At 44.1% G+C, this 21,733-nt stretch overlaps 1 protein-coding gene across 5 annotated transcripts in view; it reads right to left on the reverse strand.

Moving 5' to 3' along the window:
- Positions 1-1,871: 1,871 nt before the first annotated feature.
- LOC120023097 (pleckstrin homology domain-containing family G member 3-like) overlaps positions 1,872-21,733 on the reverse strand; it is a 45,641-nt gene continuing 25,779 nt past the window's right edge. For 2 of the 5 annotated variants that reach the window (XM_038967065.1, XM_038967064.1), the window contains 17 exons: positions 17,788-18,287; positions 14,742-14,842; positions 12,366-12,435; positions 12,207-12,253; positions 11,940-12,090; positions 11,554-11,685; positions 10,617-10,799; positions 10,420-10,512; positions 10,242-10,328; positions 10,096-10,129; positions 9,727-9,834; positions 9,445-9,477; positions 8,704-8,714; positions 7,947-8,276; positions 6,908-7,018; positions 3,755-5,249; positions 1,872-3,614 (listed from right to left, as the gene is read on the reverse strand). In XM_038967065.1, coding sequence (XP_038822993.1) covers positions 2,791-3,614; positions 3,755-5,249; positions 6,908-7,018; positions 7,947-8,276; positions 8,704-8,714; positions 9,445-9,477; positions 9,727-9,834; positions 10,096-10,129; positions 10,242-10,328; positions 10,420-10,512; positions 10,617-10,799; positions 11,554-11,685; positions 11,940-12,090; positions 12,207-12,253; positions 12,366-12,435; positions 14,742-14,842; positions 17,788-18,287 — 4,310 coding nt within the window. In that variant the 3' untranslated portion in view covers positions 1,872-2,790. The remainder of the gene's footprint in view (positions 3,615-3,754; positions 5,250-6,907; positions 7,019-7,946; positions 8,277-8,703; positions 8,715-9,444; positions 9,478-9,726; positions 9,835-10,095; positions 10,130-10,241; positions 10,329-10,419; positions 10,513-10,616; positions 10,800-11,553; positions 11,686-11,939; positions 12,091-12,206; positions 12,254-12,365; positions 12,436-14,741; positions 14,843-17,787; positions 18,288-21,733) is intronic. The other 3 variants (XM_038967067.1, XM_038967068.1, XM_038967066.1) reach the window with 3 other exon arrangements.

Here is a 21,733-nt window from a genome sequence, read left to right on the forward strand (position 1 = left end):
TTACAATAAGGCTGTTACGTAACAAAATGTGGAAAAAGTCAAGGGGTCTGAATACTTTCCAAATGCACTGTATATACACACACATATATACAGTAGCTCTGGTGAAATGGATCATATATTTTGAATGGTTTAGGTTAGAGACACAGTTTTTAGTAATGGCAATACCATGAGTCACAAATCTATGCTCAGTTTTTCTCCATGGCAGTGTGTAACGTGTCTACACTTGACACGTGACTTCTGCTATCAGAGTATGGTGATTGCATTGAAAAGACGGGTCGAGACGCACAAACGTCACTTTGTGGTCTGATTGTGTTCAGATCTGGCTGACCACCTTAGGTGGTGGTCATGGAGGATTTCTGGACGCAATAAGGCTACCGAAAACGCATCCAGTGGGCGACGTAGTCGGCACTCCTCCCACAAGTCTCCAGAAAACTTGTGTTTTGGGACCTAGAGGCACCTTTTCATTATAATGTTGGAGAAAATATGTTCCTAACTTGTGAGGAACTTGTTTGGTGGCCTCAAAATGCTAGCTAGTATTTAGAAATGAGTTATGCTAACCCGTTTGCAATGCCTTAAGCATTGCTTGCTAGCTACAGATGTTAGCTGGCTTGTTAGCTACAGTAGAGCTACTGCCATCAGACGTGGTGATATCATGTTTTGCCTGTTCCACTATTTGTAGAATGTATACTGGCATTTGAATGTAGCATGGGAAAAGGAAATCTGGATACACTGTGGACACAGTATACATGTATACTGAACAAAAATATAAAACGCAACAACTTCGATGATTTTACGGAGTTAGTTCATATAAGGAAATCAGTCAATTGAAATGAATTCAGTCGGACCTAATCTATGGATTTCACATGACTGGGCAGGATGCAGCCATGGGTAGGCCTGGGACGGCATAGACCCACCCACTTGGCAACTAATTCTGAGTGGCTTTTCCCCACAAAGGGCTTTATTACAGACAGAAATACTCCTCAGTTTCATCAGCTGTCTGGGTGGCTGGTCTCAAATGATAGCGGAGATGAAGAAGCCGGATGTGGAGGTCCTGGGCTGGCGTGGTTACACATGGTCTGCGGTTGTGAGGTCGGTTGGACGTACTGCCAAATTCTCCAAAACGACGTTGGAGGTGACTATGGTAGAGAAATGAACATTAAATTACCTGGCAACAGCTCTGGTAGACATTCCTGCAGTCACCAGGCCAATTGCAAGCTCCCTCAACTTGAGACATCGGTGGCATCGTGTTGTGACACAAAACTGCACATTTTAGAGTAGTCTTTTATTGTCCCCAGCACAAGGTGCAGCTGTGTAATGACCATGCTGTTTAAATCAGCTTCTTGATATGCCACAACTGTCAGGTGGATGGATTATCTTGGCAAAGGAGAAATGCTCACTAACAGGGATGTAAACAAATTTGTGCACAAAATTTGAGAGAAAAGCTTTTTGAACGTATGGAACACTTCTGGAATCTTTCATTTCAGCTCATGAAACATGGGACCAACACTTTACATGTTGCGTTTATATTTTTGTTCAGTGTAAATGTAGGTGTATATAGAAGCATGACGCTTTCGGAATTCCATGATCAGAATACTAAAGAGGCATGAACTGTCACGTCTAGACACAGCCTAATGGGACCTCAGACAAACCAGGTTTCCATCTGCCACGGTATCTGTTAAAGATGTCTACGATGAGTATGGCTTGTCTCCTCTAATGCCCAGGAAGCTAAGATTCGAACTCCCATTACAGCTCTGCAACAGTTATGTCCAAATATGGACTTTCTCTGAGCGACAATCAACTGAAAAAAAATGTCCTTAATTTTTCATATTAGATCATTTTTCCCACTGACAAAGAAATCACAAATAATTAGCTATGTTTAATATCTGATTTTATTGAGAATATGCCATTTCAAGCATTAAATTATTCTGTGTAGTTTCTGGAATGGAAAAGTCTACGACTGTATTGGTCAATATGTATGTAGACGAGGATCATTTTATAAATAACAAGAAAGGAAATATATAATAATCAGAAAAACAGTTCCAGTGATGTATGAAAACAATGATGGTGCTAAATGTGGCACAGTGGGCTGAATAGTAAACAGCACAGACCATCTCTCTCCCATTATGGAAAAACACTTTGGTCAAAGGTCAAATAGGGACGAGCAAGTACTAATGGCGCCGTCTTGATTGTAAATCTGCAGTAATCACTTAGATGGTGGCACAGCCTTCCAGATTTACTTCCCTTTATATATTAATTGTTAATTTCCCGAATCCTCTTTTCACCATTTCCTTGCTTATGACCCTCACAATTGAATCACAAATGGAGGGTGACCATTGCATTGTGGGAGAAAAGATTAAGTGATACAGCAAAAGAAAGAAGAAAAGTGGTAATCTGGACAGATATACACTCTAACATTCTTTTCCCTCAAACATAAAACAAAACCATTTTCCATATAAACATACTCATTCTCTTTACATATACACATTACATGGTGGTGTAAGAATCAGAGAAATGTACACGTATTTACACATTTTACAAAGTCACAATTTCCCATGGGGTGCTCTTGATAGCTCAATATCCCCAATAACACCAGAAGTTACATAACCACATATCATACCAGTATCCGATGTGAAAAAATACCAACAAAAAGGAAGTAGAAAATTATTTCACCAAATGGAAATCATAAAACAGTGGCAGTAGTTACTGGCTAAATGACAATATTCATATGTATCAATGTCAATTTCATGTTTTAGGTAAGAGAAGGCTTGTTTCATGATTTACAGAATGCAATCAAATAGGCATGGTCTTCACAGTTTTCAAGTGTTCATGTGTTGAACCCAAGTTCTGGAATTTCACCCGTAAGTTTTTTACCAGACTACCCTCAGTATTTTTGCCTGAAGTCAGTGGAGACCCTTTGGCACAGTACTGGTAGTCGAGGTTTTTCAGGATTTTGAGTTGGCCCTTTCCTTTAGCGCCTTCCTCCTCTACACTCTCCTTCCCTCCAGTCTCCACAGGCCTTGCGCCAGGAACCCTCTCCACTATAATTACCTTGTTCTCGTTGGGCAGGGTGGTCTGACCAGCCACGCAACAGCTCCTCGTGGGCACCTGGAGGTTTTGCAGTTCATGTAGAGGCAGTGTTCCCAGCATGTGATCCAAAGAGTTCCACCTACACAGCGGGGGCTGGGGCTTAGCCTTCCCCACAGAGCCCACACCCCGGTGGGCCATGGATGACGTAGTCTCAAGGGAGTCTGTTAGGGCACTGTTCATTTCTGTGGAGCCGTTGCAGCTGGATGAATAGCCAGCAGGGCTCCATGAGGTGCTGCACCCCTCAGTGCAACTCTCCATCCTCTCAGGGACGGAGTAGCTACGGCTGACAGGTGAGGCATGGGAGGAACCCGGGTCCAGCCTGGGGTCAGTGTATTTAGAGCGCAGCTCCTGGACATGTGGCCAGTGGAAAATCTCTGTCTGCACTGGGCTCGGAGGACCGTTGGGACAAGGGGACGTAACCTGTGAGCTGGCCCCAGAACTGAGGCTTGGGGCTGGGCTTGGGGTCCTCAGCTCATGCACGACCACTTGCTCATAAGAGTTGAGTGACAGCATCAGGTTAGCTCTACCTGCATACACAGAAAAACAGGGTATAGAAAAGGGACAGCGGTTTTATAATTTCAGTTTTACAGATTAGAGCATCACATCAAATCATAACTGATCAAAAAAAAAAAAAAAAAAAAAAAAAAAAAAAAAAAAAAAAGCTTACCCCAGTCTCTCTTTTGGACCTTCTCCTCGTAGACAGCTGGCAGGTTCTTGGGGGCAAGGTGTTTCTCAGCTTCCCTGTTCCTCTGCCTCACCACAGGCCTGCTGTTCTTGATGCGCTGGCTGTACTGGCGGGCCAGCTGGAACACCTTGTTCTTCATCTTCTCCATGTCCTGCAGGATCAGGTCCTCATCTACCTCTGAACACAGACTGATTATCCTGGGGATGGGAGCGCTACTGACCCCGCCACTCTCCCAGGACTTGGGAATCTTATTCTGGCAGGACTCATGCCCTGAGAAGGGGTCTGGGGTGATTATGACAGGTAATGGGACTGGGGATTCCTTTGAGACACTGCCCGTGTCTGACTCCTCCAGGATCCTCATGGGCTCGATGTACTCAGCTTCAGGGCTATCTCTGCTGGTTCCCCCCTTCCGGGATAGATGTGATCTGGGATGGAAAATTTCCTCTGTACTATTGGAACCCTTGGGTTCCTCAAAGGTCCCATTGACATCTATCTCTTGCCACACTTGGACCATGTCCGAGGAGGGTCTGAAGAACTCTTCCTCATCTCCAACAGGAGCATCATTGACACTCTGGGACCTGGGCTTTGGGTCTGCAGCTCTCTGTGGCTCCAGCACAGGGGTATTATTAGTCCTCTGCTCTTTTTCTATGCCAGGAAGGTCAAAAGCTGACCAAAAGGTGGGCCGGATGTTCGGGGAGCTCCTCCGGTGCCCTGGAACCGCCTGGTCCTTGCCGTTAAGCTGCCGGCTCAGGTGTCTGACCAGGCCTGCAGGGATATAGGACAGGCTCTCCCTGCGTGTGATGCTGAAGCTGGCGTCCTGGTGCTCAGCATGTTCGTAGTACCTCCTGATCTTGTGGATGAGTATCCGGTCTTGCTTGGAGAGAGTGAACTGGTGCTCCACCTCCATGAGATGGTCTGGTCTAGGGTCAGGCGTTGAGGTGTTGGCCTCCAGGAGCAGTGGGGGCTCTGGGGTGGAGTTGACCAGAGTCTGCGCCTTCTCCTGGAGCATGGTGCTCAGACAGGGGTTGCTGCTGCTCCTGCTGCCCGGCTGAGGTGAGGGGCAGCCCAGGGAACGCAGCTCCTCTGAGACCACCAGGCTGCCTCTCCGGGACAGGCTGCTGACAAAATGCTCAGCAATTACACTGGCCTGGTCCAACACAGAGGCAGGTAGAATGCTGCTGGGCTCAGTCCGCACCGCCCCATCCTCCTCCAACTCTGAACACTCTCCATTGGTCGCTGATGAGGAGTTAATCTCATCCTGTTGGTGGGCAGAGCAGTCACTCTCCTTCTCTTCTCCTTCTTTGTACCTTTCCTCTTTCCTCTTCTCAAGTTCCGGTGTCTGAGATGTCTCAAGCTGTCTGGGAAGCAGGGTGGGCAAGGCATCAGGCTCTGTGTATAGGAGTGGGTTCTCGTCACTCTCTTCCATCACCACTACCTTAGGAGCACTGCTTTGAGGAAGCACCTCCTTCACATACACCTGGATAAGGAGGACAGAGTCTATATTAACATCAGGATGGTTAAGGCAATATGTATACGATAAGCCATCAGGTGCTGATGTTAAAATCCGAAGTCATTATCTGGCATTTGACCAATGAACCGAGTTAAATGATCAGGCTAATCTGTTACAGCAGCCACAACCTCTGATAGTAGCACATATCGTCTAATATTCTGTCAAAGGACAGTATAATGGATAGTGGGACATTTTGATTCCATTTTTAGCTTTACAACTAATTCCTCAGATACAATTGCCACGGGCCATGCCATACACCCCTGCTGAACTCAGCATTAAAATGTAGCAATTTCAAAAAAGTTGAAAACACCAATTTCACTCTAGTGTGCAGTTATAACAGACTAATTTCCAACCGCCGTCTGGCTGTGATTGTGTGTGTGTGTGTGTGTGTAGTGGAATGCAGCAGGGAGCTGCGAGAAGGAGATAAGGGAGGGATGAAAATAACTTGTCACACTTGGCTTGGAACCAGCCGTCCCACAGAGCACCCAGGAGACGCAGGTTCTATCAAAAATATTCCCCGTCCCAATATCAAAATGTTGCATTTCTCACCGTGAGAGATGACAGGCGGCAACAGCATGAAGGAGGGGACGTTCTCATTTACAGAACATAAATACACAACCCCCGAGAGCTGGGATGATAAACCGAAAATTACCGACACCGCCTTCTTACCGAACCATTTTATTTAGGGTTCTAATAGTCAGTGATTTTGCGACACAATGTACCTGCAATTTTTGTTGTTCTAAAACCAAAATTTGCTCAACAGTAAAAGCATATGCATTATATTGATTCCTGCTATGACAGTATGTGCCTGTCCCTGTTTCATTAGCTGTCAGCTGATGTGTGAGCGAACCACCCCATCTCCCCACTGTGCGCAGAGGGAGAGATGCATTCTAAGCACAAGCATCTGACCGTTGCTCAAAATGTAATTATGTTACATTACTGTTGTTCTAGTTACAGAGAGGATGAGGAGGAGTCACAACTTTCTGTGAGTATACAATTTAATTCAATGAGTTCATGGAACCACTTTACAATCGGAGTAGGCTAGTCTATGTAGTATGGTTTTGATGCCTGTGGAGCGGAGCGCGCCATTTGCTTGAATAGGCCTACATCAAGTAGCCTTGACCTAGCACTGGAAAGGTTTTGTAGGGCATTGGCCTACATTTACTGATAGGTTAATCGATTAGCCTACATAGCTACATATGATCTTATTGCTAGATAGCTAAGTGTTTTGAGTTTCCACTTCCCCAGGTGGTGAACAATATGCCAGTAGGCCTATGCACGAAGATGGTCGGCAAATTAATCTCTAAAGAGCCAAACAGTATTCAGATCATTCTTCATCTTATTTTTCCAGGTTGCACATACAAAATATCATGCATTCCCTGGATCTGTTAGATCGAATGGCTCACCAGTGCACTACGTTCAGTGGGTCCTGCAGCACCCCTACTTCCCGCAGCTATGCCCGCTGGTTGTAGGCTATTAAGATGCCAAGAGGATTATCTGAACAGAACAGTGCTCATCTTTTGGACCAACTACCAGTCTTCCTTGCTGGATATTTTCAAAATTCCCATCCCCCTCAAAATATTAAATCATTTAACTTTGACCCAGCCAGTCCAAACTCTGCATACCTGGTCAGTGAAGGCCTCCACTGTAGCCATTTCACTGATCTCCTGGGCTGATGTATCCAACCTCGCCCCCATTGGTCTCTTCTCATCTACAACCTCACAGTGTTCTTCATCCTGGGACAGCAGAACACAATATGAAGGGGACTGCAGCACATTTAGGTTGAACACCGTGCCTTACACAGGGGTACCATGGCCAAAAACCATACATTGGAGTATCACATTGCTATATACTCTGGTTCTAGACAGTCACAATAATGATTAGCATGGGGTTGTAAAGCACCTGTGTGACAGTACATACATTATATAGACAGCTGCCATTCATATTACAGATATTCAAAGTTCAGGCCATTTTAATCCCATTAGAGCAATTAACCTTTAAAAACCTCCTCTGTGGTTTCGGAATAATCAAAAGAGAAACCTTTTAACTAATGTGATTGCCAAAGACCAAAGCACCTATTATCCTGACTCCCCGATTTGACAGGCAAATTCACCTTTGAAGTCATACATCAGCTCTGTGGATCCATTGACTCAATGCAAATGCAACCGCCAACTACGCACAAGGCTAATTGCTAACCTCTAAATTTGTCATTTCTACAATGTTGATTTTGGGTCTAACTCCCCGCAACATAAGAGAGAAAAGCATGGTAGTATGCGTGTTAATCCTTCACTTAAACCCCCCCCCCTCAAATTCGGAACATACGAAGCCTTTTAATGACTTGAACACAGAAAATCTATACTTATAAAGTGCATAATACCATCACCTTTCCCCAACATTAAATGAAGACGTGATTAATCATAAATCTGATCACCAGTGACCAGATCTTCATGCTACTGATTGTTACCATTCCTGGAAGGTTTAGTACATGCTGTTATTATTGTGTGAGTTTGAAAACCAGAAGCATTCCATGAGTATGGCAAATGGTAGCTGGGTGTTAGTGAATTACATCAAGGTCGAGGTAAACAGAGAGGGGGAGATTGTTGATTGGCAAGCCAATGAAATGGCAGAGGAAATAGGAAACCCCTTGGTGGCAGTGAGCCTCACCGTTGTGAACCGAGCGGAAAGCAAAGCCCTGGCCCTATAGTGCCAGCAGGAGATGGCTGCCAGCATAGAGCTGGCAAAGTCGGCTACCTGGTCGTCCTCCATCAGAATATCATCCATGTTAATCTCCCCCTTCTCCTCCTCCTGCTCAGTGCCCCTCTGGAGGGGCGGGGACCCTGGCCTAGGGTCCTCACCATCACTGGGACTTAGGTCCTCCTGTACACTAGGCCTCTTAGCCTTGGGCTTGCCAAGACTGGAGCCCAGCATACCGACACTAGCAGAGGGTTGCAGGGAACGCCTGTCCCCCAGCAGAGCACCTTCACTGTCTGCATGCTGTAGCGTGAAGTCACAGAGAGTTGAGTTGTTACTGCGAGGCCAGCATAGATGTGTTTTGAATGCAATGTTTTGAAAATGATGGCATCACTGTGACTGCTCTAGTATAGTGTGAGATATGAAGGCACAACGTGTCCAAGTCAGCATGATGTCCATTCCACGCTGTGAACACATTACATCACTGAAAACCCTGAGACAGAAACCTTTAACTACCACAGTTTAGCCCAATAGGGCTTAGAGTAGCAGTTCCTCTCTTTTGGTTAATTTCTCTCTGAATGGAATGGAAATTGTTTGACCCTGCTGAGTCAGGGTCAAACAACATTATCTCACTAGACACATTGAACAGAGTCAACTGATTTCTCTTTTTCTGCACAGAGGAGAAAAAACATGGCAGGGGAAATTGTACTTTCATCATTGGGAAGCTTACCTTCAGAATGGCTGCAAGTCAGGAGTAGATAATGAAGAGGAGACAAATTTAAAAAGGAGAATGTCAACAATATTGCCAACACAACAAACTCCATTTATATAACATACTGTAATAATATCTGAGCAAGTTAATTGGATAAACTGAATGAGAAATGCCTCCTTTCAGAGACTCAGAAATGATGCAATTCACCAGGACTGTCCACTCTGACCGAGGAGGATAAAGAACAAGAAAATAACTTCATTAGGTTTGTAGCTAAATTGATTTGAGAGGGCGTAAAGACTCCAAAGAGACAAGACAGAGGTACTTAGTTCAGTCCTTTCATTACTGGATAATTAAAATTCATGAGAGCAGCCCGAGCAACAGATCTAAAGCCAGGACTGAATTTGACTATTGAAAAGAGCTTGAGCATGACAAAGCCTTTCAGTAATATGGCCCATAATTTACATCATTATGTGTGAGCTAGGGCAGAGGGGTGTGTGGGGGTGAGAGAGTGGAGTGGGGTGGCTGGCCTTTTGATCTGGCTGTCCAGGGGTCATCTAGGGCAGAATGAAAGTATGGGGTGAATACAGAGACTTGGTACGAGCGACAGAGAACCTGAATCATAGCAGCAGTGGCTCCAGTGTAATAAGCAGCTGTCTGTCTGGTCTCAATGTTCAAATCTCATCATGATAATGAACGACAAAGACCTCCAACAGGCTGTTTAAGATAATTATTATGAATAACAATTGTTGCCTTTAATACCTTTGGTTGTCCTCACAATCTGTTTCGCTGGTTCTAAAGAAAAAAGAAAAAAAGACATGGTCGAAGCATAGTGAACACTCTCAGACAGATATCACACAAGCAATGAGCTTTTAAGACAAAACCAAACGTCTAACCAAGGAGTCTCTTTAAAAGATTTTTTTTTTTAAATCTCAAAATCGTAGGACTGTGGGTAAGTAACTAATCGAGACTGATGAGATGGCTTTAGTGTTGTTTTCATAAAACAAAAACATTGTTTTACTATGTGCAGGGGAACTATCTTACCTGATCTCCTGCGTCCGTGCCGTCCTTCTGCAGGGAAGTCTTCAGCCTGGCAGGATACAGCCTTCTTCAGCCTCTCTGGGCTGTAACGGTACCTCCCTGATCCTGGGTCTGCACACAGCACCACTACTACTCACTCACTACCAAGCCAGTCAAAGCAATCATTCTCTACTCATCTACAGGGGACACAACAGTTTATAATTGTTCCAAAAGGTTTACAAAGAAGCTAATATATTTCCAGTAAATGAATTGATCTTCTTGCACTCAATGATGGCATTTTATGTTGCTTTGGTAACAGCTGCAGCCAGAGATATGGTTAGTGCCTTTACCTTTTATTAATAGCAACCCTATTCATTTATCTGGAATACTCACTGAGAGAATCCTTTTCCAGGATGGCCTCTTTTGCCTGTAAGACAGAAATCAGAAGAAAGCATTAGTAATAAGTTGATGTGAGTGGATGGTGCAAGACTGTAGGATACTTGAAAGAAGTGGAGATGAATCCCTGCTGTTAGGTTTACCTTCTGTGGGACGATGGTGTGGTGGTTCTCTAGAATCAGCCTCTTGATATGATGAGCCCAGAGGCGCTTCTCCTCTACAGTCTTGGCCTGAAATAGACACTTGTCAATTATAATGAGCTCTTGGAGAACTATTACAAGAGAGGACAGGCGTATGATGTAGTGGTAGAGCCAAACTCACCTGCACAGTGTGAGGCTGCTTGGGATGCTTGAAGTGGATCACACTGAAGTGCAGGGGGTCCTTGGCACTGTCAAGCAGCATCAGAGTTGAGCACTGAAACCAAACACATACAGAAACATTACACAAACGTTAAACCAACCTGACAAAGCAAGCCCATGCCAGTCGGGTTAGACTGGTCGACTGTGCCTGCTCCGTACCGAGATGTGGGTCTTGTAGACGTAGTGCTCTCCTCTCTTCTTGGTGATGAGGAGCATCTTGTCGAAGAGGAACAGCATCCTGGTATTCTTGGCACGTTGTACCTGGAAAGTTCCCTCCAGGACCAGCTCTCCAAATGTAGTGAGGTCAGGACCCTTCCAGTTGATCAGGAGAGACTGGATCTCCTGCACACACACACTCCTATATGAGCGGTGATTGTATCTAGGTCTCCTAAACATTGGTTGGGTACACTACACTGGCAAAACTGTACATGAACGCATGCACAAGGGGTGCAAAGTCAGCGTAGAGAACTGTTCTTTTTTGTTGTAACATTAAAAAACACAGTTAGGCAAGGGAAACCATGGGCAGTGAACTAGCCATCCAATTAAAAGCAGGAATTAAAACAAAACCCTAACGCAGCAGACAAGGTGACCCTGTAGAACCTGGTGGTTCTGTTATCCCGAGGGGCCTAGCGTTTAGGAGTTAAAACATCATTTGATTTATTGGGTCCCTACAAGGCCAATTTCTTTCTAAAGATTTAGGCTTTAGACTATGTTTTAAGGTTGGTGGTGGAAGTTAGAGGTTTATTGCTTTATTGGAACAACAAATACTTTGCAATGAAATCAAAATGTGAATGGCCTCTCTCCATACACAGAGTACATTAAACTCAGCCAGGGAGTTACTGTGGGACAGCAACCTGGAACAGTTTAGGAGGCTGGGTGACTAACATAATGCCTTATCAACAAGACCTCCAGCAACACAGTGAAACAGCATACACTTCATTATCTGATATAAAAACCTAGAGAAACATAGCCACCAGAAAATGACCTCAATTAGATGTCATTGCGGCACTACACAATGATGCAGGTACAGTATATCATAATAGTGAAAAGGGGTGGGTCAGATTCCCTTCACCCCACCCTGAGTAGCCATACTGACCTGCAGCCTGACAGAGTGCTCGTGTTTCCTCTTCATGTCATTGATGTACCAGGCCACCCCGGTCATGGTGTCGATGGCCTCCTGTACCACCTCATAGCCCTCCTCATCAGGGTCAAAGTGCTTAGCAATCTCCTTTCAGCAAGAGAGAAAGAGAGCAAACAGCATGAAGAGTCAAGACCTCTGGAGTGGGGTTGATTGTGTTGTTGTAATATGCAATACAATGCTTTGCCATCTTCTTGCTAGGTTAAAGGTTGAATGCTATTTTTTTTGCACTTCTGTCAAAGGACCCCACAATCAACCTGCAATCGCACAAGGACAATTCTATATAGTTTTCTTAGACCATCTCTACCCGTAGTAAAGGTAGTAGGTAGTGAGGACCAGTGTACCTGCAGAAGCAGGTGGTATTTGAGGATCCTCTGGACAGGTTTGAGTAGGTAGGAGCCCAGGGGGAGAGAACGCTTGAGAGAGGCCTGGCGATCGCTGAAGAACTTGGCCAGGGTCTTACTCCTCATGCAGTCTGTCAGTGCACCCACAGAGCTAGAAAAAAAAAAAACAGGCCAATGGATCGTACAGATGACTATCATTTTTATTTAAACATGTCCATAGTATCACCCAAAGGTTCCAGAAAACCATAAATGATTCCTTCTACTTACTTGGGATAGTTTGTGCAGTACTGCGTGTAGATCTCAAAATCGTCACTCTATAAAATAAAAAAATGTAGGAAGAACCCAAAATCAGATCAATAACACTAGCTTGTCCAGCTTCCTGATGATAGGTTCAATTCAGTCTGTCTGTGAGTGGCCTCCACTTACCTTATCTACGAAGCATCTGGCCACAGCCACAGGGTCATTTTCACACATGTCCAGAGACTGCAGCAGCTCACTGTGGAGGAAGACCGACATACAGACATGCACAGCATCAACTATACAGACATCTGAGGTCTTGTCAGAGACAGCAAGAAGAGGAATTCAGTGTAAACTACAGATAACGGCCAAAATATTGGAAACAATAAATGAAGGATACAAAGTATATTGAAAGCAGCTGCTTCCACACAGGTGTAGTTTCTGAGTTAAGCAATTAACAACCCATCATGGTATCCCCCAGGATGATAATGCCCCCATCCACAGGGCACGAGTGGTCACTGAATGATTTGATGAGCGTGAAAACGAGGTAAACCATATGCCACGGCCGTCTCAGTCACCAGATCTCAACCCAATTGAACATTTATGGGAGATTCTGGAGCGTCGCCTGAGACTCCGTTTTCCACCACCATCAACAAAACACCAAATTATGGAATTTATTCTGGAAGAATGGTGTCGCATCCCTCCAATAGAGTTCCAGACACTTGTAGAATATATGCCTATGTGCACTGAAGCTGCTCTGGGCAACGCCCTATTAAGACACTTTATGTTGGCATTTCCTCTATTTATGTCAGGTAACGTGTTTATGTTTTGCCTGTGGCGATACCCAACTGAATAGAATATGCATGGCTGAATGTGTTTGTTCTGGTTAACCTCATTCTGTCCATAGACTCCAGAGAGTCAGGTCTCCCCACACCGGAGTGGACACAAGGAGAGAGGGGTCACCACTGCAAAACATAAAGGAGTACAAAAACAACACAACATCACCACAAAAAGGTGTTTTACGTGGTCACTGGCCACACACATGCCCAATCAAAGAACATCTAACATTAACAGCATTCAGCTGCATGGGCTGAACCAAATAATAAAGGAAAAACATACCAATGTGTCACAATATGCGGTTTATTTTTGCCTAAAGATAATGTTCATTAAAATGTTCCAAGACATTCTTTCATCAAGCCATTATGTGGCTTCTAGTGGCAGGGAAAGATGATCTGTTTCAGGGGTACAAGCAGAGTAGTGTGGTGACCTGACCCTGAAACGGGTGCAGTGTGTCACTGTGGGTCAGACCAGTACTGTAGTGGGAACTTTAAATCACAACATGACCCAGAGACAGTCACTAGTTAGTCACACACATCTCTAAACTGAATGACAAGTCTAGGACCGTCTGAAAACCCTGTGTATGACAATGAACTGTCTGCATGAGACCGTCAGTCTCCAATACAATACAGATAACAGAATGCCATTCCATGTCTATGCAGAGGTTCGTACAGTTTCTGCTTGAATGAATCTGTCCTCAATCACCTTGGGAGAGTGCATCAGTGTTGTACATGTTTTCAAACCAGTGCTTTAGAAGTACGCTTGCCTCTTGCACATCAGTAATTTGCTCCCCCTGGGCACTTCCTGCTAATTGGCACGACTCAGTCACAGCGTTTAGCCGAGATGATGCATAGTGTGCAGTGTCTCGATCAGACAACATCCTAATAATCCATTCTAACAGACACACTTCATTTACTTTCTAAAGGACTCTAATACAAAAGCAAACTTCCCACTCCAGTGTAAACACATTGTATATTGATTCTGTAGGAGAGTCAGGGGGACGTATATGAAAACTCCCCCTGCTGTAGATGAAACAAACACTAATCAAAACCTCTATTTTACAAGTCTACGCTGGTAGAAATTGCATTGGAAAAGGCATCGGAACCTTTTTTTTCACCATTTGGTTTCTATGGCATTACACTATGATTGGGAAGCGTGTGGGGAGGAACCTGACAGAGCATAGGGATGTTTGTGGCTCTTCTCTTTAGGCATGAGGCTTAGTGAGCATATGCTGACATGATACGTTTACATAGACAACATATGTTGTTGTTTGGATGATCCTATCGGGTGCACAGAGTGGGTGATGGTCCTGATAACATCTGCAGCAGAGTGGACACATACAGCCATAATGTAATTTGTCTAATGCGTAACTGATCCCAATCTGCTGTGTTCTGGGCCAATCTGTGTGTTTGGTGTTGGTTAGCCATCTTTTTCTCTATTGGTCTAAATCTGTTTTGAGGTCAAACTCTCCAACACAGCCATAAAAACAGAGCTCTTGCCAGGAAGCCTTTGAATCCATCTCTGTCAAAACAGCATTTCACTAAAATGGCAATGTCTTCCCAATGTATGCTCCAAGTTGAGTGTAATGAGTGTTAAACGTGTACCAAGTTGTTTTTGTGTAGACGGTCTGTAAAAAGAAAACGCATACATGCAGTTACAGTTGCAGTTCATTTGCCTTGTCATTTTGGGGGAACATGGGGCGTTGACAGACAGGTGTCTGAGGCTTACCTGTTAAACTCATAGATGTCCTCTATATTCCCAAACAAGGAAGAAACCTGGTCTGGTTGAATGGGAAGGTTGTCCATGTCTATGATGTGAGCCAGGTAATCCTAAATAAACAAGACTGTGGTTATACTGCAGGTTCAATTTGCCCTATGAAAAACCAAATATCCTTTGTGTTTGTGTGCGCTGTGTATATTTTCAGTCTAAACTGCAATTTCAGATTATTTCCAGTAGAGGGAGCTTGTGTAGAGAAAATGTAACATGCGCCTGCTGTTGGCTTCAATGTTTCAGTTTATTGCACATCCTGTTTGCACTTTTTATGACCAGGCTAAAAAAGACCACATAGGATGATGCCCATCTGCTGTCCATTACAACAACACTGTATGACTCAGGATCAATGTGTTCAAATCCAAGTGGTTCTGATGTAATGTTTCAATGGTCCTTTTAAGGATTTATTCCTTGTTACTGGAGGGTAGTTTGACCCTCTGGCAGTAGTTCTGTAAAACCCAGTCCATCAGACCAGCACACAGTGTTCTCCTCCCATGGCCCCTCTCCCATCTGGCTGCAGGACTACTCTGGAGTAGATATTAATATAATTGAAACAGAGGCACATTAGTCATAGAGTATATGCTAGGAATGGCTGATGCTTCTCCTCTCACCCAATTACACACTGGTGTTCCTTATAGAAACACACCAAATACAGACAACTACATAACTCAACTGTCTTGCAAGCAGACACGCACTCACAGAAGAAAAATCACAAACATAGTGTTCGACTGTTCGTATACGCAAACACACCCGAGCCCCGTCAGTGCAGGGTGAAGTAGTCATCCCTTCTCACCACACACTGAACTAAACCATTTCATAGTGGAAGCATTCCCATCCAGTGACAGCAATGCCAACTGGCTTTCAGCAGGGCGTCTCACAGTCCCAGTCTTGAGCACCACTAACACCAGCCACACCGAGGCCTCAACAGAGGTCCCCTACTGACCACACACACAGCCTGCGAACATATGTACAGCCTGCTGTCAGAACAACGTTAGGTCTAGGCTTGTGGTTATGGGTGGGTGACCCATAAAAGGGTAGTGCACCCTGGAGGGAGGGGAAGAGGCATTTAGAGTGACATCTGGGCAGTCATAAGTGGCACATGTAATGAAATAGAGATGACCTAGGGAGAAATGATGGGAGGAAGACTATGGATGCTAGCAGTACTCCAAACAGAGAGATTTTGACCCTCAGCATATCTGTTGAGGTGGAAGTGGAGATGCGATTCCACCTGTGTCACACAACTGTTCTAAGAGCTGAGATAAGGAGGTTTCTGCTTTCCCCAGATGTGGCACACAGTAGGTGGTGTGGAGAGGCATGTTCCTGGATAGTGTCTGCTCTCCGGCAGATAAACTAACAGCTTCCTGGGTGTAGTGTCGACATCATAAGCGACAGTAGCAGGACAATAAGATGCATCAAATATGGTCACTGAAATGCCAAGCTTCACATCCTGGAAAAGGAGATCCTGGTACTGAAATGTGCACGACAAGATGCCACTGCAGAGCAAGTCATTGAAATGTTGAATTTAGATTTGGGATTGTTCAAAGAGTTTCCCCCACCACAACAGTATGTGGGGGGGAAAAACAGTTGCTACTCTGCTATGTTTCTTCAGTTGGCATTGTGATGGCTGTGTTTTTGTTGGCTGTTGCCTGTAAGGGGCCGGAAAGCTCCGTATCCTAGTTTAGGTTGCAATGAGGCAGGCAGCTAGGCAGGGCTAGTTGGAAGTCCTGAGGCAGTGTGGGAGTGTTTGTCAGGAGCAGGACTGCGTGTTTACTCTGGCTACTGCTGCAAGGGCTCAGTCAGAGCATATCACCCTCCAACACCTCCTAGGCCAGGCGCCAGCAGCAGTCAGCCACACAGAGACAAGGTGAAGAGAGCCAGTAACACACTACCTCTGACCTGTCTGCGTCATGTGTTTAAGACATTATAACCTGTATGCTACAGGGCTCTCAAGCCACCATCCCTCTGGTCAGTACTAATCCAAAGAGGAGAATTACCCCAACCTGAAGGGGCCAATAGGTGAGGCTGATCTGCACAGTTGGCAGTTGTTTTCAGACTACAAAGCCAGCAGCCATGATAAGAGGTCAGTTAGAATCATAATCCGCTGGTTTTACAGGCTACATGGTATTTTCTATCCAATTATGAAAATGCAGTGGTGCAAAGCACTTAAGTAGTACTTTAAAGTATTCTTACTTAAGTGTCATTTTTTGGGGTATCTGTACTTAACTTGTGTTTGACAACTTTTACTTCACTATATTCCTAAAGAAAATAATGTACTTCATACATTTTGAATAATTAGCAGGACAGGAAAATGGTCCAATTCACACACTTATCAAGAGATCACCTACTCACTAAACAAAAATGCTTTGTTTGTAAATAATCTCTGCATGTTAGTGTGCCCCTGGCTATCGTCTGGTTTGCTTAATATAAGCGGTTCGAAATGTACACTTTTACTTTTGATACTTAAATATATTTTTGCAATTACATTTACTTTTGATAGTTAAGGATATTTAAAATCAAATACTTTAAAACTTTTACTCAAGTAGTATTTTACTGGGTGACTTTCACTTCAGTAATTTTTTATTAAGGTATCTTTACTTTTAGTATGACAATTGGGTACTTTTTCCACCACTGAAAATGCCAGTTACAAAATACGCAGGGAACTGTTTCACCAGGAAATAAAACTACATCCTGGTAAAACAATCAACCCTAGAAGATTTTATAGGTACCAGACACATGTGGCTACAAGGCAAGCAGTCACTTGGAAAATGGAGAACCTTATTTGCTCTCCCATTCCTTAGTCTCTGGCTAACTCCAGTAAATCAGCTCCATATTAGGGAGGTACAGACATTAAGTCATTGCTACATACCATTCCAAGAGAAACACTCTGAAATACCTATTAACTTCCACTATATCATATGGCCTATAGTGAAAACACTATTGCATAGATTCAGGTCAAGCCTCAGTCCTATTAACTAGAACTGAATGGACGCGCAAGGCGACTCACCTCCACGATGCTGCGAAGGTCCCTAACATACATGCGCTCCGTCTCAATGATCTCCATGACCACACGGTCCACGTAGCTGAGCTTGGGGTTGGGCGCCATGGCTTCAGTGGCAAAGGGTGAGGTTGGGGTCGGAGGTGCAAAAGCTCTCCTGTTGGAGGTGTTGGACTGGGACCTGGTTTGACTGTGGCTCCGCCACTGGTCTCTGGTCCCCCCCTGGTAGAGGCCCTGCAGCTGGGCCTGTGGCTGCTCCCTGGCTCCCTTTGCAGGGCTGAGCTCCAGGTCAATGTCCTCTCTACTGGGGGGAGGTGGTGTGGAGGGGAGGGCCGTGGTACTGCCGTAGAGGCTGTGGCTGTCCCTGGAGGAGCCAGAGGACAGAGTGGACACCAGGCTCACTGGACGCTTAGCCTCTCCCTCCGAAGGGTCAGCACACAGCTGGCTGTAGCCGTCTGGTCGCTCATGACAACCACTGACGGAGACGGCAGAGTACAACCGAGGAGATTCTGATAGAGAAGAGAAAAAGGTGAGTTATATGCAGGGTTCATGGGCAGAAAATAGATCAACAAGATTGTTATCGGGACCTTACAATACATTTTAGATCCATTGAATCAAATACTGTACTCAGATGAGTGATTAATGATCCATGACATTATGAACCCAGTGTCCAGCCTTCCAGCCTGAGGATGAGTGCTTTACTGTGAAGGGGATTTCTCAAATCATTACCGACTTGCCCCAGTTACAGCGCTCCACATTCTCTGGAAAACCCAGCCATTTCCTCCACCCTCCCTGACTGGTAGTGGCTTAGAAAAAAATGGAGGAAAAACAGATCGGGAGAAAATAGGGGAGTGGGAACCAGAGTCTTGTTTATGGAGCTACTTCTCAAACCAAAAAAAATTGAATTCATATTCAGTTTCACATCCTTCCGGTCCGGATTGGGAATGTTCCCCACAAACTTTCCCCAAATACATGAAGTCACTGTGGTTTATTTCAGAAAGTATTTGGAAGGTAAAAGGTCAAAATGCATTTTGCACCATTTAAAACTATATGATATTCTTGCCACTGAACTTGAAAACAATAAACTGAGCCGTCTGGAGAACAAACCCCTTATTGGTCACAGCAGTGATTGGGCCAGGGATATTGCCAAATGAGGACAGAGAGATGGCGTTAATAGTCTTATTTCATGGAGTCAACTGTGTTAACAAATTCTTTATAAAATCGATAAGGCAGTCATAAAATATGCTTCATTAGCAGACATCCCACATCTTATAACATGAATCTGTCACTAGGCACTGCGGGCAGCAGGCCATTTGACTGGAGATGTGATCTGTTACCAATGACCACAATGACTTCAGAACTGAGGGAGGGCCTTTCTATATAGTAAGGATGGGATCACAAAAGTGATATACTTTAACATTTCTGAAGCTTTCCCCTTTGAGGTATAATAAATGTAGAATTTTTTTTTTGAAAGTATTGGAGATGAAAGAAGAGCTCTTTGAGGTCATAAGTCAAATTTGTGGAATCAACATATGCAGGAAACAAAACAAGTGTCTCTCCCTCTACATAGGTTATATATAGACAGTCAGCTGGATGTTGCCAGTGAACTCTGGTGAATCACACTGTCACTGTAGGAGTGAGTGAGGAGCAAACACAGGTTTCTACACACTGCCTTCCTCCTCCTGGCATCCTCAAGTTTCCATGAATCAGGGGTGAGCTCATCAGGCCTAGAATGCTGGTGCAGTCATTCTGTGCTATACGCCAGCCTCTACAATCTACCGCAGGGCTCGTCTACAACACCAGACTCAAGCCAAGTCTCAGAGGAAGCAGGGGATGAGCATGCAAACAAAGGTTGACCTTGACCACTTCATAAAAGCTGTTTAGAGTAGTTACAAAACCATGAAATAGTACTACTTACAGGGAGTAATAGTACAGTAGGCTGTTGAACTCAGACCACTAGGAGTTTCTGCTGTAGTATCTACTCAGACAGAAGCTCCTCCTTTCCCCCATTTACTTTGGGCTGGGAAAATGACTACCTCGCCTGCTCTAAGAGCCAGCCGCCAAGGCCTCCCTCCCGCCCTATCACCACTGTGCTGACGTCAATGCCCAGACTGTCATGACTGGAGGAGTAATGACAGTCCAAACATCTCCCGGTCTAATAACAAACCCTAATGAGTCTCCAAGCCACTCAGTTCTACAAGTGGAGCGCAAATGATATGACCTGTCCTAGGCTAATTCAATCTTTACACAGTACGTTTCTTTACAGAATTATTAAATAATGGTGACTCAACATTAGGATCATCAACATCATGACAAGCCATGGCAGTAAGATGGGCCATAAAATAATCAAAATGATGTAAGAGATGGGGAAGGTAGGAACCGGAAATTCTGAAGGTCTAGGGCATTAGTACCGGGACCAGGGATAAGAGAGAAAGCCAGCAACAGTAAACTGCACCACCTAGGGCTGTGGCAGTCATGAAATTGTCAACCGGTGATTGTCAAGCAAAATAACTGCATCTCCTGGCTTCTACACACAACCTACAAGCCACTGATGCAGACATTCGGAACATCTACATATGAAAAAGTCTAATAAAGCCATGTAATATAGCCTACACCTTCACAATAAATCCATTATTTATTTTAGACAGGTCTAAAGAAACATGATATGAAGAAAATGTAGTCTACTTCAGAAGAACAGAATAGTCTGAGTTGTCCTTATGTTAGGTCCTGATCTGGCTATGCCAAATGACTGGGCTACACTAGATAATTAAGCAGATAAGATTTGTTTAGAATTCCATGGCATTATTTTATAGTATGAAGAATACAATTGAACAAAGCTGATTAAAATAGAAAGGATATTTTCTCCAAACCATTTGAGGGAGAGCGGTTAACAAAGAAATAGGTACTCCTATATGCTTAATTTAGAGTTATTTATGTAACTTTAGTTGTGTTACAAACATTGGGCTATGTTTAGATTTTTCATACATTCTAAGGCTGCATGACGCGACTAATGATGATTTGAAAAAAGACACATGAAAGGCATGCCTCGAATTTCCCGACGGTATACCCCTAGTGTGGCCGTAATGCCCTCAAAAAAAAAAAAAAAAAAAGCCATGCCTTTTGCGGCCAGTAGCCGTTGTGCCCTTGGGCTGAACATAATAATTCCCTTCTTCCGGCTGCATGTCCCAAAGAACCTCTCACATCTCGCTCAGATATCTCAATTCTTATGAGCCAATGCCCATCACCTGATCGGGTTCTTCTCACAGGCATCCATCTCTACTCTGAAGTAGGCTACAAGTGAAGACAGACAGAGACGCAACTGTGCGCGTCCTTATTTAATTCCGAGGTGCATATTGAAGATGTTCGAAGAACTGTCCACAACAAGATGAGTAGGCTTAACGAACAGCAAAAGCACTAGCCTATTTCAATCTACTATCCCCCATAGTACAAAAATTGACTTATTCCATTGGTCAATTGACCTGTACGAGAAATACATATTCCAAACATACTCTGGGACAGTTGTGGGATGTGGTAGATCCCAAATTAATACCACCACTCGCATCCATTTTACATATTATTTTTTTAAACAATGAGGCTGTTGCAACAGATCAGAACATTTAGCTTAATTTTGATAAACTATTAGGCCATTTCTTCACATTATTAGCGCAGCAATGCGTACACGGCAGTAGGATATAAGGGTGAATGTTCCAAAATGCAATCATTTAGCGGGATAACACAATTCTCATAAGTTACCACAAATGTGATTATGCATGTAATGCTTTATTATAAAAGGTGCATTTTTATGGTGAAAATGATCTTCCCCAAACGTGAAACTCATGCACCACCTATGTATGCCAGTTAGGCTCTTCACCGGTTGTAAAGTAGATTAATGTGCTTCATTTGAAGAAGTTATTTGGCCACTTTAGTTGTGATACAAACCTCATCAAAACATATG

This window comes from Salvelinus namaycush, chromosome 28 (assembly GCF_016432855.1).
Source record: "Salvelinus namaycush isolate Seneca chromosome 28, SaNama_1.0, whole genome shotgun sequence".
Lineage (NCBI taxonomy): Eukaryota > Metazoa > Chordata > Actinopteri > Salmoniformes > Salmonidae > Salvelinus > Salvelinus namaycush.